The sequence below is a fragment of the Echiichthys vipera genome, assembly GCF_963691815.1.
Source record: "Echiichthys vipera genome assembly, chromosome: 6".
NCBI classification, from domain to species: domain Eukaryota; kingdom Metazoa; phylum Chordata; class Actinopteri; order Perciformes; family Trachinidae; genus Echiichthys; species Echiichthys vipera.
This window is the reverse complement of record NC_139831.1, coordinates 17,661,842-17,685,342: the sequence shown is the minus strand read 5'-3', so window position 1 is coordinate 17,685,342 and position 23,501 is coordinate 17,661,842. Positions and strand designations below refer to the sequence as shown.

The window sequence follows — 23,501 nt, the reverse complement described above, 5'->3', positions numbered from 1 at the left end:
TAAATCCTCTCAGTTTTCAAAATACATAATTTCTGCTTTTTGCCTTTTTAAGGATATTTTTTCCTTCTTCAATTACACAGATATCGTGCTGTATCGTAGAGGATTGTCTGGTAATGTATCAAGTATCGCAGAATTTCTATATCGCGATACCATCATGCATCGTACAACGATAGTGTTGTGAGTTACACTGGGATTCCCACCCGTTTAAAACATTAACACATCTACACAGCGTCCCTGTTCCAACATCTGATCAGGCTTTCATTAATGCAGCATATCAGGTTGAAAACAGATATCTCTAATCCTCAAATCTGCAAACAGGTCCAAAGCCTGTCCTCCCATCAAGAGCATTATTTGCTCATGCACACACATGCAGTGACACACAGAAAAAAAGACATTTATACAGAGTCTCCTCAGAGAAAAGTAACCATCGGCAAAAATAAATGACGAGGCAAGCTATCACTGGGGAATCCCACCACTTTCAAACAAATAAATATGTGCTTGTGCACCCAAAAACATCCTCAAATTCCTCTCTCACACACGCACACGCACACACACACACACACACACACACAAACACACACACACACGCACGCACAAACCACGCGCACACACACGCATTATCTTCATCCTAAGCTGAGGAATACAGTAGACCCTGTAAATCACACCCTTTCTGAGCTAAACAGAGATTTTCATCGAGAGGGGGAACACCAGGCTCCTCTATTGCCCCCAATTACTGCGGCCTGCAAGTAGAGTCATCAGCCACAGTTTTATACAATCACATCGTATAGGAAGAAATCAGCCCCCTTTTGCTTCTGTTTTGAGCTGTGCGCTGCCGGCCAGGGCTTCAGCAAAAGCCACTCAAAAGATCATATTCTGAAAGAGAGCAAAAATGGCTTGAGCTCCTTGTGGAAAAGGATTCTATACAATTTCACAGAAAGATGTCCTGCACATTATTCTTTTTCATGTAATACTTTCACCGAGGTCAAACAGATACCTTAATCCTGAAAACACACAAGGGCTTGTGTTTCATATGGTAGGCGGAAAGCCCATAGGTTCAATTTGTGTGCAATTTGCTGTGTGTGACTGTGTGTGTGTGTCTGTGTGTGTCTGTGTGTGGTTCGTGCAGGCCATTCTACTCTCTGCAAGCTCCCTTGTATTGCCATTATACATCACCGCACAGCACCAGCGAGTGGCTGTGTCAAAAAGCCTGCCTCCCTCTCCACCATATCTCATAGTTACCTCCCCTAACCAAATTACACCCCAACCCCCGCTTCACCCATCCGCTCCTCCTGTAGACACTGAGAGATGAGCTTCAGAAAAACAGCTGCCTCAAAAAGACAGCAGCGATGTCCAGTAGCATTTGAGAAGGAATGAGAGTAAACAAATGAGACTTAACAAACATAGATTCTGGCTGCCAAACCTCTGTAGAAAAACTAAAAAAAAAAGAGTGTGTAACATTTATTCAATGAAAATGGAAACCCTCCTGTCATATCCATTTAGCTACTGTTTGTCACTGGTGCTATGACATCGATAGCCAGTTCATTTTACATTTAGTGGAATCCTCTGGCACACAGGAGAGCACCACGAAGTAGATGAAGAGCTGCCACTGACAAGCAGAAAAAGAAAAGAAAAAACCCTCCAGGAACAATCAAAATCAACAACCTGCACTCTCAGAAAATGTTGTTGAGGACGCACACTTAAGTTACACCTCCCTCTCTATTAAGTCATTTGCATCTTGACCAAAATGTAATCTAAGAAAATCTTTTTACAGTCTATGTTCGATAGGGTTACACTGCGTTTTGACCCCTGCACCTTCCAGGTCTAGCTTATACAAGCTTTCTTATAAAGTTTGGTCATTTGCCCCCCTTTCGTTCTAAAAAAATGAAAGAAAACAATTACTCAAAAATCCCAAGCACTGTTTAAAAAGAAATCTCCATGCAAATAAAAAAGTGCAAAAACACATTGAAGCGCTGTCCTGACCACGGCAAACAGGAGGCGATACCACCCGAATGCCATGTTGGCCACACGATCAAGAACAAGAAGTCTGTCAATCAGAAGCCTGAAAAAAGCTATAATAGTGGAGCTATTTGGATGCAATGGCGCATCAATCTCTCCATAGCTCATGCGGACGCATCTGTTTCTTAGTATAGTGTAAGAGTAACTAAATGGGAAAGCATTTAAAAAAGTCCTGTTAGCGGTCAGAACAAGAACTATTCTGGCTGTGTCTGCCATTGCATGAAATGTTGGCTCATTTAAGACGCCTCACAAAAAGAGATAACAACACACGCTCTCACATTACATTGGTTTTCTCTGACTACGGAAAGATTTAGATGTCCTGGGTTCCAGTAGCTGTCGGCCTTCCTAACAATTGATAGCACTGTGGTCACTTTAACTGTGTTGTTATCCAGTTTTTATCCAGTGAGGCACTGTTGCACTTTGTTGATTGATGATTGTTAATTGTTGTCCCATGTCACTCATGTTGTTGTGTATTTCATCTCTTTTAATTATTAGCTCTTTGTCATCGTATGTGTTATTATTGTGCATTTTACTGTTGTTTTTGCTGCTGACTGTACTGAAAATTCCCCCCCGGGGACAATAACAATCTCTTGATTTGACATGACAACAATGAAAATAAGTTAAAAATATTCAACCGATACAGTATGTGTGGTATTACTTCATTGAATCTTCCTTTAAAACGGTCTGAACTGGACCAAATGCTTAATGATTGAAAAGATAAGATTAATCAAGATATGAGTATCTGAAGCCCTCTATGTGCCTGGATGGAACAAATCTGTAAAAGGAAATTTACTTTCGTACCTATATTTTGGAACAGACATACTTACCATTTTATCTGTTGGAATGGAAACACTGGTCATTTAACCACGAATATTTCATCAACATAAAACAACTGAGGATCTCAGCTTTTCATTTTAACACTAACATGATGAATGCCAGTCCAGATGTGGTTGCTATTGTTCAAATCCCACACCATCTTTTTAACCATTGCTATTAAAGAATTAAAGTCATCTGTGTGATCTTCCCTGTGAAGGGCTTGAGAGTAATGTGATAAACTTGGCTTGCTGGTCATATTAGCAGGTAGTGTATAGTGTGAGGCAACAGCTTGTGGCTCAGCTGGGGCTATGACCTCTACGCACTGTAGTGAAAGGGAGGGAGAGGGACGTGGAGAGGGCAAAAGAGATAAAGATGGATAGGGCAGTGGAAGAGGGACAAACAGCAAGAAAAAAAGCACATCAGACACTATGCTTCTGCCAACACATCAACCTAATCAGGGCACCTTTCTCCCGCTGTCATGCTCTGGAACTGTCGTCCTATCTATACACATATTTAGTTAGAGGATGATTTGACACTTGAAGAGGTGATTAAACCAGCAGTATCAGCGACACATGCACAGCAGCCAAGGACTGTGTTGTCCTGACAAGAAGTACAATCAGAATAACTAGGAGCCACTGAAAAGGAGAACTACTAAAAACATTCAAACAGGGCCTGTGATATCATTGTGGCATGTGTTGTTCTTCATAATATTGGAGAGCAACACCCTGCCCTACAAATTGAAGACCCTGATGATGACCCCATCCACCTGTCAGCTATGCTGGACAGCAGAGCAGTCAGAGACACCATATGTCATCATCACCACCACCACAGCAGTCAAATAAAGATATAATACACATTTAATTTGGTCTTCTTTATTTCCTGCAAATACAAGAGCTAGTTAATGTTCCAATATTTAACATAATTAACATCATTCACCTGTAACCATGCACCTACCTCTAACCTGAGCTCTAGTATTTCAATTTCTAATCTCCTCCTAATCTGTCGGTCCAAGTACTGCATTTCTTTGTCAGTTTTTAAAAAAAATTTCAGCAGGTGAATTTTATATAGTCTTTGACTGGTAACTAGGAATACATACAAGGAGGACATTATACAGCTGCACATAAATTCCACAGAATGAATCTCTGGTGTTTACTTAACATCCATCTCACTGTGTCAATCTGTGCAGTGGAAGTTGAGGGACCCTCCTGCCCAGCCATGCCGTGTTAAAAAAGGATGACAATGTGTCAGCGTAGGCTAAATGTCACTCTATATTCCACCAGAATGGAAATGGAAAGACAATCAGTAACATATCAAGATGTTACCTCTGTAGGCCTTTCTGGATCCCCCTCTTTAAAAGCAGCAGATACAGTTTCCTCTTCATCCTACATGAGTGATATGTTTCAGTATATTTAAACTATCATTTGACAAAATCTTCGGAGTATTGCCTACTTACAGTTACAAGGTCTGTTGTGGCGTGAGGGGGCTCCACCAGGCAGATAGCACCATCGGAATAGGTTGGGACAAAAGTAAAAAAAGTCATGAAAGGGAGATAAATATTTTTATGAATAGGCTTAAAATATATATATATATATATATATATATATATATATTACATTTTTTAAAAGCAATTGTGTCTTGGGCGGTGAGCTCAGAGGATGAGCTCCCTCCAGGGATTCCTTCAGCCACTGGCCTTCCTTAATTCTGGCTTAGGGCCAGCACCTCTGCCTTTGTTAGAGGTGGCGTGCTGGGCCACCACCCGTTTTACGGGAATTTGCTTTCTTTCTGTTGGCTGTGTAGAAGTTTGTGATAGTTTAAATAGGCTAAGTTAATTAACAGAGCCTGATATAGATGAGAAGACATTTATGTGTGTGAAAACAGCATCATGTTGGGGATAAAACAACTGTACAGTCAAATAGCCACTTAATATTACACCTTACCTGTTTGAACAATGTTTTTATTTACGGGAATGCACCTAAATTAAATAAACTAATATGCTACCACTCAAGCAGTTTCCCCTGTGATATTATTGTGATTGCAAAGGACTACATTTAAACGTTCGCATTGACCCATCTCCCTCTCTTTTGCTGCTGCAGTGGTGTTACATTTTCGTTGAAAAATGTGCTCAAACTCACCGTATGAGTGCATTAATATTTCCAGTTCCAGTGGTGTGAAAAACGTAGTCCTCGTCTTCCCCCTTGCCATGATGACTCGTGGAATCGGGGCTCCATTGATGCTGTCTTTTTATACTTGTGGTGCATGCGCTTAACTCCATGTGAAATTACTCCGAGTTGATCAAACTAACGCAAATCTGCTGTTCTGGAACCAAAACTCAGAGTTTCCTATCTCAGAGTAGATCAACTCAGAGTTCAGGGTTAGATTCAGAGTTTATTGAACCTGCTTTGTGAAAGGGACCCCTAGAAGCTGACCAAAAGCAAACATAAGACGATGTCTGATATTACTATATTTCCTGCAGATGAGGTAAACAAGCAATTTAGGCAATTACTTTTTCTAATTTACAAATCTGGCATTTGAAGTGAAAAAGCAGCTTCGAACAAGGCGTGCTTGAATGACCGAGGCCTATACCCACTAATATTCAATCTTCAAAGAAGCGAGCAATCCCTGAGACCTAGTATGACTTGGACCTTCAGTGGAGGTGTATGAACACTGTGAATTGTCCAATTACATCTGACAAGTGGCCCTGGGGTTCACTTCACCGCCCCAGGAAAGCCTTCAGTTCCACAACACAATCACACACAAATACATAAAAAAATATCAGTGGTTCTGGGAATAAATAGAAAATAAGGGGATTGTACTTGGCCTTAAACAGGCTATAACCAGTGGAAGACTGTTATTGTTACTGAGAAATTCCTTGACCAGAGGTAGAAACTCAGTCAGCACAGAATGGCTGTGAAAACAGGCCAACACAGCTACAGAAATGGGAGGTCACCCTGCTCTTGAAAGAAATATGTGCTCTACAAACACAGCCAAAATTTAAGGAAACCTTACTTCCCGGATTTAATGCGATCTCAAGTCCCTCGCCCCTCATATACAACTCCAATCGATACTTGAAGAGTACATAACATTTTCAGATGGAACAGCTTTCCTTTCATGTTTGATCATTATTAATGTTTATTTGATCTGTTTATTGACTGATTTTCTTGAAGAGATTCATATTTAAACAGCTGTTATTCCTTTTTATTGTATTGTTATGCTTGGCACAAATATGTTTGTGTTTAATGCTCAGTTGAATTTAGGGGGAAGAAAAGGCAAAGAGGACATTGAGAAAGGTTCACACATCTCCAAAAAGGGCCTATGCTCACCATGCAAACAGACAGAGAGACAGGCTGAGAGGAAGGGCACATAACTGGTCCCCGAACTAATATGCCCCCCCCCCCCCCACCTGTGAGACAGATGAAGAAACGGGGATGGAAAAAGAGATGGAGGTGGATGGCGGCTTCATGCTGTCAAACATCAGCGAAAGGGAGAGAGAGGAGGGCCCTGTCACATTGCATCACAGTCAGCTGCAGCCACACCCGTCCTGTGAACATACACCCTGCTGCTGGACGAGGAGAGGAGAGGAGAGGAGAGAAGAGGAGAGGAGAGGAGAGGAAAGGGCAAGGGGGGGAAATAACACCCCCTTCTGTTCTATTCCTCCATTAGTCTCTAATCTCCAGTGTGTCTCATTTCAATTGTATCTCATTCCTCATCTAGCCTGCCTCACATACAGCAGTCTCTATCCACTCTCACCATGTTGCCAGTCTCGCTGATTTGGCCACAATGGGGACTTATGCGGTGGATCCCAGCCTCGAGATACTAGACTACAGTCCGGGTGGCGGTGTGTGTAGGAGTGGGTGGAAGGTACCGAAAGGGAGATAGAGGATTAGAAATGAACCGTGGAGAGCACAACCTGACAATAAGTCAGCTCTTCCCTGTGTGTCTCCGTTTGAGTGTCAGTGTGTGTGAAAGAGAGAGGCAAAGGATTAGCTTCTGAGAAAAAAATCATTTCCCTTTGTGTTCCAAGTGATGCCGTCAATCACCCCACTGTAAGAGGAGTTGTGTGTATGTGTGTGTGTGTGTGTGTGTGTGTGTGAGTGAGAGAGAGAGAGAGAGGGAAAAAGAGAGAGAGAGATAGAGAGAGAGAGAGACTAAGTCTGACAGCAGAGCTATTCTATCACATATCTTTTGCTTCTTCATTCCTTTTTTTAATAGTTAAACACCTTAATGCACTTTGTGCCACACTAAACAACACAGATGGCACCACAGACTCCTAACATAAACTGATACATCACAGTGTAGGAGGCCTCAATAGCCCTCACACAAATGCACAGACATACACACCATGCAGTAGAAAACAGCTTACTATTAACATGCTTCTTCTTTATTGATCCCTGCTCTGCATTTCTTTCCTCTTTCCAGGGAGGTCAGAGGTAAGGGCCGGCTATAAGCAGCAGTTAGCTAGCAGGCGGTAAGGACTTTTGTTCAAGGACACTTCAACAGAGCAGAGGCGATTTAAGGGTTTGAATCACATACTTGAAAAAAGGGCTGGGCAATATAACACTGATCATTTCCTAAATAAAAGATTCAGAAACTTTGATATACTCCGACATAAAGAAGATAGGTGCCACAAAGAGGGCAAATATAATAATAAATAATAAATATAATAAGTGTTAATCCCCTAAAGCATTACTGGCATTACCATTACATGTAAGCGCTTGCATTTCCACAAGTAATTAGACCTGCCATTGGGAACAAGCAATTTATCACACATGCTGTTGCTTTTTAAAGGCAAAAGACGTGATTCTGATTGGTATTATTGTCATAAAGGGATTTTAACGGATGAATGTAACTGACTCAAGGTATAAGCTGTAAACATTTCCCACTGCAGGATTTATAAGGACTTGGATCGACAGGATTGAAGATTTGTGTTTATTTTTGTATAATCTATCTATTTAAAGGGGACATATGAGGCTCATTTTCATGCTTTAAAAATACATTATTTTCCCATACTGTCTGTCTGAATATACCTGTATATATATTATCTGTCTGAAACGCTCCATTTTAGCGAATTAATTAATTAATTAATTAATAAAAAATTTAAAACTAGAATAGCAGAGTTGGAAAAGTGATTGCTCCCTAGATGTAACTCTTTGTGGAGGCACCTTTTGCTTTAATTACAGCCATCAGACTGTTTGGATAAGTCTCTATCAGCTTTGTGCACCTAGATTGAGAAATAATTCCCCATTCTTCCTGCAGAACTGTTCGAGTTCAGTTAAATTCTGTGATGAGCGGCAATGGACTGCACTCTTCAAGTCCATCCACAGATGTTTTGTAAGATCCAGGTCAGGGCTCTGACTAGGCCACTTTAGGTGGCTTCCGCGGATGAGATGAACGCCGCTTTTTTCTCTTGGATCCTTCTGTTGGAATATGGACCAGGCACCTGATACTGTGCCTTTTATCCGTAAATTCACGTTACACAAATGGAAAATATCCATAACAACATGTTGTTTACTTTGCCTCGACGCTTTGTTAGTAAGTCGTACGCTTTATTGATCTGATTGGTTGATTTGGCCTGTCTATCACCAACATACTGTAGGTGGTGATAGACAGATGATTTATCCAATCAGCAACCACTATTTTCGCCTCTTCCTAAAAGATCTCCAACCGAGAGTTCTCAGATGGATATGCAGAGCATATGGGAATTATGGGAATCAATCCATAGGGCGGAGTCAGGTTAGAGGGCCGCAGGTTTTCCTCAAGACTTTGGGTGTACTTGGCAGCATCCACTTTCCCTTCAATCCTGACCAGTTGCCCAGTCCCTGCTGAAGAGAAACAAGCCCACTACATAATGCTGCCACCACCATGCTTCACTGTAGATATGGTGTGTTCTGGGTGGTGTGCTGTGTTTGGTTTCTGCCAAACATAGCGCTTGGAGTTCAGCCCAAAAAGTTCCATTTGATCTCATCTGACCATATAACATTTTGCCACATGGCATCAGCATCTTCCACATGTTTTTTTATGAGACCCAGTGTGACATTTTTTTTTTAGAAAAGGCTTCTTTCTTGCCATCCTGTCATACATGTGGAACTTGTGAAATTATTGTCACATACATAGATCGACCAACCTCGTAACTCCTTCAAGGTCACCATGGGCCTCTTGGTAGATTCCCTGATCAATCTCTTCCTGGCTCGGTCATCCAGTTTGGAGGAGGGGCCCGATCTAGGCCAGGTCTGGGTGGAGCCATATGCCTTCCACTTCTTCACGATACTCTGAACGGTACTCAGAGGGATAGTTAACGTCTTTTAAATTTATTTGGACTCATCTCTTTTCTAACACTACTTTTTTGAGTTTTTCATTTTTTATTAACTTTCAGAAATTTTGAAAAAAAAAAATTCACTTGAATGTTGTAAGGTAAAATGTGTAGTTGTGACATCACACAGAAGTCCTGATGGCTCGTTTAAAGACAGTTGCTGAATACATGCTGTGTGCATTTCTCTGTGGATTAAATGTTTATTTTCATATAGCACATTGACCTACATTGCAATAATAATAAAAAAGACATACAATTCCCATATTTACATTATAGGACCTTTAACTAAATGTTCTGGTTGCAGCTCACAAGCTTATCTTACCTGGGAATTTTAGGCTAAAGGTCATATTAAACTCACCAGAAGAGTGGCTTAATTTAAATTGTGATAAATATCGACTAGTTCTACTTGCTAACTACATCCCCCCTGCTGTTGCTGATGTTGATAAGGTGCTTGGCCCTATTCTTGATCAAGAACACCTTGGTTTTCCAATTATACAGTAACTTAAACTCACACAGAGTTATACATGGACATGGTCATCTCAAAGTCTCCATTGCATCTTGGCAAACAGATTACATAAATGTAAGGCAGTATCCTAAGCTTTCCTTGTACACTCTAGCAGACGATCAGTCACAGTGATCAAAGCCTTAGATGTGTTTCTTTGTTTCTGTTGCTTCACTCCAGCCCCCACAGAGTCAGTTATTAGAATACAATATATTATTATATAATATATTACATATGCTGGTACACTAACAATTCCCGAGGTCCTCATGCACTGACAAACCCCCCAAACATAATACACTGGGAGAGAAAAAGTGATTATTTCTCTATTGCAGAAAACAAAAACAGGCAGCCTTAGTAAGATGAGGAGGGTGTGAGTTTCTGCTATGAGGTGCGATTCTTGCCGCTTAGCTGCCTGCTGCATCGAAAGCCAAGCAAAATGATTTTCAGGCATAAACACTGCATGCAGACAGTCAGACAGGCTCTGTTCCATTAAAGGACATGCAAACAGAAAATACAAATGAGACAGCGAAACAATTCAACCCAGAGGCAGAAGAAATACAACTAATTAGATCAGGCTAGGACAAAATACACACATTTTTAAGAGTGTATGCAGTGTGTTTACAAGTATGCACTCATGCAGTGAAAGCAACCGGCAAACATAAAATATCCATGATAAGTAAGAGAAGCTTCTTGAAGCAGGCAAGTGACCTTAGCTGAGAGGAAGAAACAATAAAAAGTGAATTTCTTCATGCTAATCAGGAAGAGTCTCTCCTCACTCCCTCTCTTCCATCCCTTCTGACTGAGCACTGAGCAGGTGGCGACGGTTATGATGCTGCTGTTGTTCTTGTTCAGGTTTGGGCACATTAAGATTCCACCGCACTCTTCCTCCCACCTCCTTTGTGTTACTGTCGTTTTCTACCACCTACCGTCCCTCACTCCCTCCTTTCTGTCTCATCTTCTCTCTCTTTCATGTTGTGTTTTGTTTGTGAGGATTTTATGGGGAAAACTTTAAGAGTACAAAGCCACCTGTGCGGCGGCGGCTGCGAAGTAAAACGGCCTGGCCACAGGAGACATGGGCCTGGGTCAGCCAAGGGTAGGCAGGCAGACGGGGTGTTATGACGCTGGAACACGGTGGAGGATGTCTTGTCCTATTTCTAAGATCCTCCACAGAGGCTGCTGGGGCCTGTTGGCTTAAGAACTGCTGATGTGGCTGGCATCGATCAGGTTCCTGCACGGTCCTACAGCCTGTGGGACTAGCTGGCTGACTGACTGACTGGCAAACTGGACTACAGAGAATTAACTTTATTTTGGTCACGGACACATCATAGCTGCTCTCCTAATTGTGATCACTGGTTCTTTGAAATGTGCGAGACATGATGGACTCTAGCCCTGACCATGATAAGTGTTTTGTGTAATCATTTGGGGTGTTTCGCCCTTCGCTGTGCATATATCAATCCTGGGAGAAGAGCCCCAAAATATGAGGGTCATTTTGTTGAACATGATGACCACCCTATCAACTAGAGCTGCAACGATTAGTCGATTAATCGATTATAGACCGGAAAATAATCGCTAACTATTATGATAACTGAAATGGCAGTAAATGCTGTTTTCAGCCTATAAAATATGGAGATTTCCTGCTTTTTTCTGTTTTTTTTTTGAGAAATCGGGACTTAATAACACATTGCATGTATCAAAATAACAATGACTATGCACTGTACCGATGATTGGACTGTTAAACATGAAGCCTGGAAGTCTGGAATATGACCATGACATCCCAGAATCCAGGAACCCCCATTAATTATGACATCACATTCCAGGACTGCATCTTCCCAGTGTGCTGGAGCTGATTTTAGTATCAAACAACCTGCTGACATCACAGAGGTGTTTCCCTATAATCATCGGGGTTCCACTGCTCTGGATGAATCCTGTTATTTCAACCACTCAAACAAACCATGTGCTCTGAGCCAGCACTCTGTGAATGACAGAGCGAGACGAAAGAGAGTCAAGGGGGCTGGTTAAGTGCACTGAATGAGTGGCAGTAATCACAGCTCTGGTAAAAGCACTCCTTTACTCTATATAGTGTTCCTCAGAATGGGCCTGCTCTCTGTCTGACTCTCTCTCTTCCTCCCTCTATTTCTCTCTCTGTCTGATAATAGCTCTAGATTGAGTAATTGTGTGTTTGAGTGGAGCTACACTGCAGGGTGGAACCTGCAATCAGATACCGAGAACACCTTCTCTCTCTCTCCCTGTCTGTTTGTCTCTCCATTTATACCATGCCTCAGCAGTCTGGCCTCTCCACACCCGGCCCTCCCTTCAGCCTTGCAGTTCCTACAGGCATTCCACAACCCCTCCACATTTTTTTTTCTACACGCAGTCTACTCTACACAGCCAGCGAGGGCTGGGGTCAATAACAGCTGTGAGCCGTGCTGTAATTGATGTCATCATTTCAATTTGAGCTGATTACAGTTGAGAGCTGCTTATCGTGTGACCTGGGGTGGAATAACACACTGTAGGGCCTAGTGAGCTGCCACGCCTGACCAAGCTTAACAGCCGGACTGGATGGACTGATGGATGGGTTGGCTCAGCCCAGGGCTGCCTTTTCTATTGACTCCTAATGCAGAGGTAATGACTGAACGTATTCCAGGGGCATGGCTGGCACAAGTGTCTGTGCTGCTGGCATTTACTGTAGTTCTGGGGCTATTTTAGTTGATTGGCCTGCCCCTCTGTCAACACACTCTTACATGATTCTGTGTGTGTGTGTGTTTAGTAGCTTTGCTATGTTATGTTATGTTATGTTATGTTATGTTATGTTATGTTATTTGCTCATTTTCAGGTTCATCCTTGTATATTGGGTTTCTAGGAGAACATGTTTACATGCTTTAATGTTCAAAACACATTTTTCTCGTCAGTCTGAATTCACCCTCTGTGTGAAATGCTCAAAAAGCCTAGTCTGCTCTGATTGGTCAACATTTCTGGGTCTTCTGCATCTGCACCCCTGGGCGTCTCTGCATGTCATTGCAGCTGGGTAATGAATGTAACGGCCCTGTAGCACTTTCTACCTGTAGAAAGAAAGGAAGTCCTGAAGGCTCGTTTAAAGGGACAGTTTCCGAATACGGGCTGCATGCATTTCTCTACTTTGCCAGGATGTATGTTAGTGTTATCAGGTCTTCTCTAAGGTTGCTTTTTTAAAAATGATATTTCATTTGTATTATTGAATATTGTGCAGATTACCATATCTTTATTAGTTATTTCCCATTTGGTGACAGATGTTCAAAAACTATCCATAAATTGCTTAATGATCAGGTGAGACGCTCACCGTGGAAGATGCGTCACAGTATGCCAGTTACGTTCAGTAACTACCATCTAGCATCTACTGATCTCCAGTGGTTGCGTTGCTGTAATTTCTTGATTACTATGAATATTGTTTTAACAATTGACTTATATTCGATTTACAAATTTTGTTCTAACTACAACCCTAGTATTGAAAAATGATCTCTATTTACTGTGTTCCCTTCTCACACTTACACCTTTTCAACAGAACAGTTAATAATCCACAACTAACTCTTGAACAGGGTAAACATCACGGCACACAACATTTTGTGACACATACACTATTTGTAACTAATGAGTGTACATTTACAAATTTACACAGCTGAACAGCATGCTGGGTAACATTATAGCTGCTAGCTAGCCAGGTAGCAGAACCCCCTGTTACCGACTGGGAAAGGCTCCATTGCTACTGAACAGTGGAGACAGATGGAGGATGAAGAAAGAGATAAGAGAGGCACCAGAGGATCCGTCTGCTGCTCAGAAGGTTGTTGGTGTTAAAAGAAAATCGACTGGCGTTGTTGCCAACACTAGCAATTTAACGTTACTCTGTCGTCTCTGAAAAGCAAGTGATGGGGCGCAATAACAATCCTCCAATGTAAGGACATTGGCTGTCAAGAAAGAAGGGTTCACATCAATGATTAAAACACTGGAGAAAGGTGACAATACTTCTTATCGGGGTGAAAATACTTAAGCCAAAAAGCTATCGCAACATTAACAACAACAGTGGTGCAAGCTGTAAACAGAGCTACGTCTACAACAACAGACCAGTCGAGGTCAGTTTATGGTGTTTATACAACTATATTACAATATTTTGTTTTAGAAACGACACAATGTTTAAGTTGTTATCTATTTATCTTCATTATCTATTTTTTTCTAAGTTCTTTTTTCTTTTTTTATGACGTTGCAGCTTGCACAATAAAAAAATGTTTACATTCCGCAACTTTTTCATGCATTCACATTAGTAATCAAAGCCTTCAGTGGATACATGATTAAAGCTTCAATGTTTACAAATGTTTTTATATTATGCACTCCTGACAGAAGAATAAGCCACTATAAACCTAAAGGATCAGTCATGCAAAAGAAAAGAAAAGTACTGTGATATACTGTAAAACTGCCAGAATCTAAAAAAAAACACAAATACTGTGATTTTTGGAATTTTTGGTCATACCGCCCAGCACTACTGTCAATGCTTGGTATTTCTCCTTGCTGTTGAGTATTTTCAATGAAAGCACCAAAATAACACTGCCAACTCCCAGCATTCCTGCTGTGCACTAATAACACACATAACTAGACCGAAGCACACAAATATATGGCACATCAGAAAATACAAAGGGCAACACCTGCACAGGATCAGGGCTAATTATCTACCAACAAATGATCATGCCCATACTACAGTATGCAAACAGCAGGCATGAAATATCCTCTACTTAGTAAGATCTATACGGCTTCTTGGCTAAACTTTTTCTGCATAGACAGCAGGTGATACCCTTAACCCTCAACACCACTTGTCTGATCAACGCTTGGGAGCAGAGCTGCTGCTAAAAACAGACAAAGACTGCTCACTAAAGGAACACCGTCTCTTGCTGTCTCTTTCTTTTTTTTTACCTAAGCTCTGAATCTGTGGGTGTTGGGAAGCAAAAAGCTGTCTGCCACATTCTTTTCCTCTCGCTTTCTATGTCATTTTCCTGACTCTCTCATAATACCATCATTAGGAGAGCTCTCTTTGCTTGCTGTTACCGCTGCTGGCCAAGAAACACGAGACATAGAGAGCAAGGAAAGAGAGCGAGAGGAGTGAGGGGTGGAGACGGAAATGTGTGCACAGGTTTTTGTCGTACAGTGAGGTAAAGATGGTTCAAGGCAACTTTGCTTTTGTTTGCTGTCTGTCCCTGCTGTGTGTCTCTGGCATCAGACCATTTTGTAGGTGTGGCGCATGTTGAACCGCATGATTTGCACTTCAGCAAAGGTGTGCAGTGTGCATGTATGTGTGAAGATGTACATTGCACAACACAGCTGTGGCAACATGTGTCCTGTCATCCAGGTGTGCAACCACCTGGACGACAGGAGTAAACCCCAAAATGACAGGCAACACACTTCCTCTGTTACAAACTCTGAGACATGAAGATCACTTCTCACCCAGCTGGATCTCATTTCTGGCTTGCATGAGAGCCTATCGGCCCTGTGTGAAACTCTGTTCTCACGGTAACCTGAAGCCGCCTTAGCATTTGTCAGAACTCACTGATTATCGCAGGTGCTATGACCCATCTGGAAGACAAGAAGCCTCTCACTAGAGATAGATATCTGGATGTGCAGCACTGCAACGAGAGCGTGTGTTTATGTGTGTGTAAATGAGTGCAGCATGTAAAGCTGTTATTTTAACTATGATTATTAGTCGGATAGATTTGTTTCAGTTGCGGTTGCGTCCTTGGCTTGGTTTGAAACTTAAAGGGGAGATATATTCATTTTCAGGTTCCCATCTTTTGATTTTCTTCTGGAACATGTTCAAAAAACACATTACTTTTCTCATATTGTCTATCTGAATATACCTGTATTCACCCTGTCTGAAATGCTCCGTTTTAGCGCCTGTCTCTTTAAGACACCCTCCGCACATCATTGGGGCCAGGGAATGAGTGTAAGGGCACTTTCACAGCACCTTCTACCTATATACATTATATAGTTGTGACATCGCAACAGTACAGAAGTCCTGACGGCTCATTTAAAGGCACAGTTTCTGAATACAGACTGTGAGCATTTCTCTGTGGATTAATATAGCTCCTCAACCTGCTTTACGAGAACAAAAAAAGACAATATGTGATCTTTAAGTACATGGTGGTGGAAGATGAGGATTTTTGCATTCAGAGATTAGAATTGGTTGCATTTATAATTGTTCTCACAGAAACATAATTTCCACTTCATCTTGTTAAATCATAACTGAGGATGAAAGAACATGCTCTGACAACGTTTTCTCATCAACAGGTTTGTATGATATCTTACGACAAAGTTATGCACAACAACCCGTATTATATCTTACAAAACAATGATATTCTATTTAATGCTGTGAAACAGCAGAAGAACCTACTTTTATCAAAACCCAAAAAAAGGCTAAAATAGACAAGGGTCTCTGATTTATTTAATGCGAATTTACGAAAGTGAAAATGAGACATCTCTGACTGAGAGTTTGCTTTCAGATATTGTAAGCACATCGCGTACAGTGTGACAGTCCCCATTTAACTACTTCAACATGTCACAATGACAGAATTATCTAGCATGGAGAAATTCAATTACTGTCTCTGTCTGTTAAAAAAGGAAAAGCAAGAGCTCTGCTGACACTCATCATTTAACATACAATCCTTAAAGACACACACATATGCACACACATATGACCTCACACCCACATTTGCACAAAATCAGGCCCTAACCGCTGACAGCCTCCACATTTCTGAGAGAATACTGCAGGTAAGGCTGAAGGAAAGACCACAAGTGGGGCCAAAGGTTCACACACACACACACACACACACAAGTTCACATGGAATTCAAGATCGGGATTCGAGATCTTGGTATTTACTGTGATTTCTCGACAAACTCCATTCCCTTTTGCAGAGAAATAAAATTTGCATTGTCAGCATGTTTATGACTGCGTCAAAGAGGTCCATATTGAACAAAACCACCTTCTCCAAATTTCAGCGGTACCACAACTCATATACAGTATACTGAAATCAATTTGGTGCCCTGTTTGACTGCATTGCATCCTGGTTCACATTTTTTGTTAAGTTGTTGCCATTAGTCACTTGCACAGAAATGGGGTAAATAGGGCCCGGGTTGATAAATACCACAATTCCCCTTTAAGAAAAAACCTCCAATATTGTGAGTCATATCGCAGTTCCCATATTAGTCAAAAATAATAATAGCTTAGATATTTTCCTCATATCCTGCAGTCCTACTACAGATTAAATATACATGCAGTTCAACAAGTGGCTTTATGCAACATGCAAACACCCATTCCTTTGTGTCAGTATGGCAAAGGTCATTTTTAATGTTTCAGCAAACATCCCAGACCAACAACGACAGAGCTTCCCTCCATGTTGCTGCATGCATTCATCTCTCAAGATCAGCCCTAAGGAATGGCCATACGTCATTTGTATGAATTTGAATTAGCGACATTTTTTAATTGATTATCCGCGGTTCTTTGTTTTAAAGAAGAAAAACAGGAAAACCAAAAAGGAAGCCTTTTTTACAGCAGGAAACTGCAAAACATTCAACCTTAATTCTTGTCTAATATGCAAATATATGTGTACACAGACACACCAACATTTATGCATGAAGTGGAAACCTCCTAAGCTTTGAGTTTTATTTTGTTTGATTCAAGCAGTCCCCTATTCTGCACTGTGCACCTACATAGACACAGAAACACACTCTCAGCTGCAGTTTAATTTCATTTTGCACTGCACCAATGTAGGACGAAAACACACACACACACACACACACACACACACACACACACAGAGAGACCACTTCTCATACCGTACAGTGTGCTACCCTTCTCTAAACCAGCCAGAGAACTAACCAGCTGATCACAGCTTCTGTTCGCAGAAATCCAATTCCCTCCAAAGGTCATTTGTCCATTCAAAGATTTTCCTTTCTTCTCTGTGCTCTCACATGTTCTCTTATTTATTCTGGTCATTTGCTACTTCTTGAAATCTATACCCTTTGCCCCCTTTACCCTCTTTATCTTCCCTCCTTTGCCTCTTTAATATTATTTTCTTGTATTCTGGTTTGAACCCTATCTGCCCCCGCCTTGGCTGTCTACCTCTTTCAACTCATCACACACCCTGGATCACAGCCAGCAAGAGGTTCTTGGCTGTGAATGGCAACGCAGGGCAGAAAAGGCTCTAACCAGGTGGCTGGGTCACTGAGGAAGTGGGCACAGCAGGGCCGAGCTGCTGGGTTTATAAAGGCAGAGCTTAGGCAGAGCCTTACAGAGCTTGGCTGTATTTCTTGGCATGCCTGGGAAGGTTGTAAGAATTGATTAATAATGACATGAGTTGTTCAGGGGCAGGGAGAAACAAATTAAATATAAGTGGACAGCACTAAGGTGGTTATTAAAAGGGGTTTCAGTTTTTATTATTATTTGGGGGTGGCTATTACAGCACTGACATCAAATATATTTCCCTTATATAGCTTTAATATCAGAATATGGTTTTACTCCTCAATAGTCAGCATTTCCAAAAATGCAATTTCTACAAGATCACATTTTGAAACCAGATTCAAGAAACATGAAATTAAAAAGAGAGTTTTACATTTGTTTCAAGCTTGTCTTAAAACAACCCTCACATGCTCATAATACCTTATGTCCATACTGGCCTTGAACAGATTTCTTTCTAATGAAGGCTGTAATTTAAGTGTTGGGGGACAAAATACAAAGCCCTTACTCTGTGCAGAAATGGAAATTCATCTGAAGACGTTATGAGACTTCAGCAGAATTAGACAAATAAAGTGAATATTGTGATATATTACATTCTTTTTAGTGTCCAATTCCCTATTTCTTTCTTCGGTCAAGGTTTTCTTGTTGATATGCGGTGGAGGGACAGTAATACCAATAATTTTGTACTAAACATATCAAAACTTTGGAAGAATCATCGAACTTTAACCGCTGAAGCCTCATATTACATATGACTGCACTTAAAAGGTATCCTTTGCAGTTAACTTAACGTTTAGTATTTTTCATCAAAAGGGCATTGTGAGAATCCTTGAGGCAGTAGCGAATAGCAGCAGCAGCAGTAGCAGTGAGTTGCTGCTGGCTGGTGTCAGGCTAAGTGGGCATGTCAGGCCTGTCCTGGCTCCCTGCCTGCTCTCAGCTGCTTGTTCAGTCCCTTGTGTCCTCAACCCTAAACGGATCCAGTCGCTGCGACTCAGCTCCAGTGGCAGACTGATCTGGCTGACTAATGAACACTTTTCCTAATGAGGGGACCCCTCCATCTCATAATTCCCTTTAAATATCCTTTATCTGTTTTTTCTCCAATTTACTTGACTTCTTCCCCTTGCCTAAAGGCTTATTTCTTGCACTTGTCCCTTTCACCACTTCCACAGGCACTGGTCTCAAACGTTCTGCATACTCTCATCTCAGCTGTTCCTGTGCACACTCTTCACAAGATCACAATCTCACTTCTCTGCCTGCCGACATTCACCAACTGTTAAGCCTCACTTTTTCTCTTCCTCAATTAGCAGCCGGCTCTATTCTAAGCATTTACTATTCCTGCTCTTCGAGCAACTGTTCTGCAACCAAAATATTGTATGGTTGCATTTTCGATTTGAATGCTGTTGTAGTCTCTAATTTGTCCAGTTCTTCAGCATATCCATGTAGTGAGCGGTACAAGCATGCTTAATTTTATTCTAAAAGCCTTGTGCAGACAGATGATGAGTGATAAATACTGAGGTTATCTGTGAAACAACTGTGTATTCCTATAATAACCCATTCCCCCTTTAACATGGGCAGAGGGATGAAAACATGACTCAGGTATTTATCATGGCAGGTCTGGTGTTAGAGGACATCAGGGAGAAAATCTGTATGAATCATAAGTTTGACCCCATAACAACCTCTAAGCTAAAGGGTTAACTAGAAAGACGGCCCAGCAGCAAAGGCAGGGTCAAGGTGCAAAAATCTCTTACTTTTGCTATTTGGTTGTATCCTTATATCTATATATTTTTTTTCACACACAGTTCCCCTACAAACTCAGACATACATCGTCTGCTCCCTCATGTCCCCTCATCTCATTCTGTCCACAGACACCTGCACAGCGAGCTCAGTGAGCACTACTGCAGTCACACAGATAAGAGGTAACACATGTTTGTCCACTCACCAGGCCGTCACAGTTGCTGATAGCCACAGAGGCTCCCGGTGTGTCTGTGATGTCCCCCACATACAAGCATTCATCATGCAGTGGCTCAGAGTGCCGGGTGCTATCGCTGTCATCGTGCCACTCTATCTTGGCTCCGGGGGCCACCAGCCTGGCATTGTGGCGCAGGCGCAGGTGGAACTCCCGGCCGAAGATGGTGACGTTGTAGTAAAGTCTTTCTTGAAAGGCCGCAGGCTCTTCTTTTGGTCCTTCCCACTCATCATTGCCTACTCCTACCTCCCTCCTCCGGCGCCTACGGGACTGCCCTCCTGCCATGCGGCCAACTGAGATGGCGTGCGACAGGAAGTGGCCCTCTGCGTCCACACTGATCGGTCTTACCAGTCCATACTCCCCCAGGACATGCTGCAGGGAGTCTGGGGACAGGACAGTTAAGGGGTGGGAGAGGGGGGTAATAGATGAGAGGAGAGAGAGGACAGCATGAGGCGGGAGCAGGTGAGAAAGGGAAATATCATTTCAAGAGAGGAAGTCAGATGTGAGAATGTTGAAAAGGGTGGAGAGAATGGAGAGAGAATGTTAGATATTAAACATAACAAAAAGGTAACCACAGCATGGAGAGGAGCAGACGTCATGGGGGATAAACAATAAAGAAAATGGGGAGTCATGGGTGGAGGGTGAATAGGAGGATGGAAAAAGAGAGGGGTGGAAAAAGAAGGGATTAGAAAAATGTCAAGCATGCCATGAAATTATGTATTCCTTATTCAGCATCACAGGGGACACAATAATAAATAAAAGAAATAAAAGCAGTAACCTCTCTCTCTCTCTCTCTCGCTCTCTCTCTCTCACACACACACACACGCACACACACACACACACGCACACACACACACACACACACACACACACACAGAGAAAGCCCCACCCATGAACCCAGAGGCGACCCCGGTGCTCGGCAGTGCGCGTTTGGAAACGGCAGCCTCAGCAGTGCGCGCTGCGCTCCTAACACCTTCTGTGCCCTTGTACTGTCAACAGGAAAGCCAGTACAAGATCAAGGTGCTAATTGCGGCTTTCTCACGCTGTTTCTGTCAGGCTGCTCGATCAGAGTTAAGTGATTTCTATAACCTCAAAAAAAAAAACGCAAACCAAACACTTATAAAGCGCTTTTAATGCATATTGGAATGTGATTAGCAATGATTTATCCCATCATCATTAGCATTAGGCAAATTATCATTATTTTTTAGCTTAACTACATGCAAATGTATGCACTGAGACTGACACCTAAACACAACTAGTTTGTCTTACATTGTCTTGGATTAAGGGACATTTCTTATGACAGTGACAACAGAGAACACACACACACACACACACACACACACACACACACACACACACAGAGTCACTTTAAGGTGTCAATGCCATCCAGGTTATGCTATAGGCCTATATGGTCCTCAGGTGACCATTGGCCATGTTATCATTATTATTTGGTTATCCATCTGTCATATTTAATTTATAAAGTTTGCTGACTGGCAAAAACCTGATCAGTCATACACTGATAATAGCCTATTTCTTGAGCCCTATATCAAAGGAATGATTTGATAATAGTCTGATCAATAGGCTGACATCCGACTCAAGCGCCCTGTGGCGGATCGATAGATGCGACAGCGGCAGAATCAGATAATGTTAGGCTACTTCCCTGCAAAAAAAAATCCGACAGTACACCGGTGCATCTGATGCCCCTTAACACCCCGGTTAACACTATCCCCTAGACGGGAGAAAGACAATCACAACACTGCTTGCACCGCTGAGGGACCTCCGGAAAGACCCTGCAAACACCACAGCAGGACCCACAAAAGTTGCAAATGCGTCCTACGGTGCTGTTTGCAACAACAACAAAAAAACTGCAAAAGCAAGCCAAAAATTAAACACGGGCGGGAGAAACCGGACAGTGTTTTTAGCCGCTACGTTGAGTTCCACACTTCCAATGAGCGTATGACAAAAAAAAAGAAGCTCCGTGCAGCCCTGCTGATGAGAGATCAGCAGATAGAACAACATAAACAGTGACCACGTTTAACTGTACTGTACGTACCAACGCTACTGGCGATGTAAAGGCCGCTGGTGTGCAGCAGAAAGGCCGGTAGAATAATTAGGACAGTAAATCCAGGCGAAAGACCCATGGCAGCTCCGAACTGCGCAGGTGAGAGAGTGGGACTCCGGGCTCCAGTGTGGTGAAGTTCCCAGCCTGGCGCGACCAGCCACGCCACGACAGCAACAGCACAGCAGCCCGCAACTAGACTGCCAAGTGCACCGGGAGAAACGGAGCTCTCCTTCCCTCTCTCTCTCTCTCGTCCTCCTCTCCACCGAGGTCTCTCTCTCTCTCTCTCTCTCTCTCTCTCTCTCTCTCTCTCTCTCTCTCTCTCTCTCTCTCTCTCTCTCTCTCCCACTCACACACTCACTCAACTCTCCTCCTCTCTTTTCCTCATCTATGTCTCTTTCTCTCAACTCCTCTCTTCTCTCACATTGTGCGTGCTCCCCCCCACTCTTTGCCCTGACAACTCCCCGACTCTACACACAAAACACACACATGGACACACACGCGCGCACACACACACACAAACCGGGCACCGGGCGCCCACACACTGCCCAAGTGTCTGTGCTGTGCGAGATGAGAAGATATTTCAGAGCGCGCTGGCCGTACTGTGCACCGACTGACTGACAGGCCCGCTGACAGCTCGCATCGACACGAAATGCATTGGAATTAACGAACAAGTCGTTTAATTACACCTCCAGCGTGTGGTGCGCTTTTTTTTTGCAACTTGGACGGTCTTTCAACTCTCCCCTCCGCAGGTCCCTGACGAGCTGCAAGCCTTGTATAAACTTTGAATATCCCGTCAAGCGTCCTGGGTTGGGTGAGCAGCAGCGCCCCGAGTGGCTCATTGGTGGAAACGCACTAAGGTTCGCAGGGCCCAAGGGTCCAATTTACACAGGAAAAAAAAGTCGACTAGGCCTAACCTGCTTGCCCTCATTAAACACATAATTTACCCCTCCTGACCACTAATCTGAGATTGTTGCAAATACTGACGAGGTTTCATTTTTTCCTTCTTCTTTTCTTGCTTTTTTATATTATCTTTGAAGTAATACAAAAACCTGTTTTTTTGTTTTTTTAAAAAGCTTAGATTTTATTTATAGTCTTTGGTGTCTGTTAATTTTCACTTTTGTATCCAGTTTTTCAGGACAACAAAACAATAAATTAGATCCAAATAAGCAAAATTAGTGTTTTCTTGCAGGTACAAAGGCTTAAAAAAACGCAAAAATATATAGCAGAGCAGTGTCAAATCATAACAATAGGCCAAACGATGACATACATGGTAATAATGGCGGAGAACTCAAAAAGAAAAGAGAAGATAGTGGACAGTAGTAGGCTAAAGCTCTCTGACACACAGATTTGTGAGGGAGGCAGGAGGGTTCTGAGCAGTAAGAGTTAAAAACTATAAAAAATATAAATTAGTATAAATGTATACATCTCAAATATATTTATAGATATTTGATGAGTTAGTTTTAGAGTCAAAAAGTCTTTTTGTTTCCTAACTGGCAGTCACTGAGCTCCACCCATCCTGGCTACATTCTTACCATACGTTTTCAGTTAGTTGCAGTTGCTACGTCAGACAACTCACTGATAACATCT

At 42.2% G+C, this 23,501-nt stretch overlaps 1 protein-coding gene across 1 annotated transcript in view; it reads right to left on the bottom strand.

The window, feature by feature from the left end:
- LOC310948225 (A disintegrin and metalloproteinase with thrombospondin motifs 2-like) overlaps positions 1 to 22,067 on the bottom strand; it is a 124,495-nt gene extending 102,428 nt beyond the window's left edge. Inside the window, exons 1-2 of the mRNA XM_083915271.1 lie at positions 21,906 to 22,067; positions 19,826 to 20,235 (exon numbers count right to left, since the gene is read on the bottom strand). Of these exons, the coding sequence (XP_083771397.1) occupies positions 19,826 to 20,235; positions 21,906 to 21,993 (498 nt within the window). The 5' untranslated portion in view covers positions 21,994 to 22,067. The remainder of the gene's footprint in view (positions 1 to 19,825; positions 20,236 to 21,905) is intronic.
- Positions 22,068 to 23,501: the final 1,434 nt, after the last annotated feature.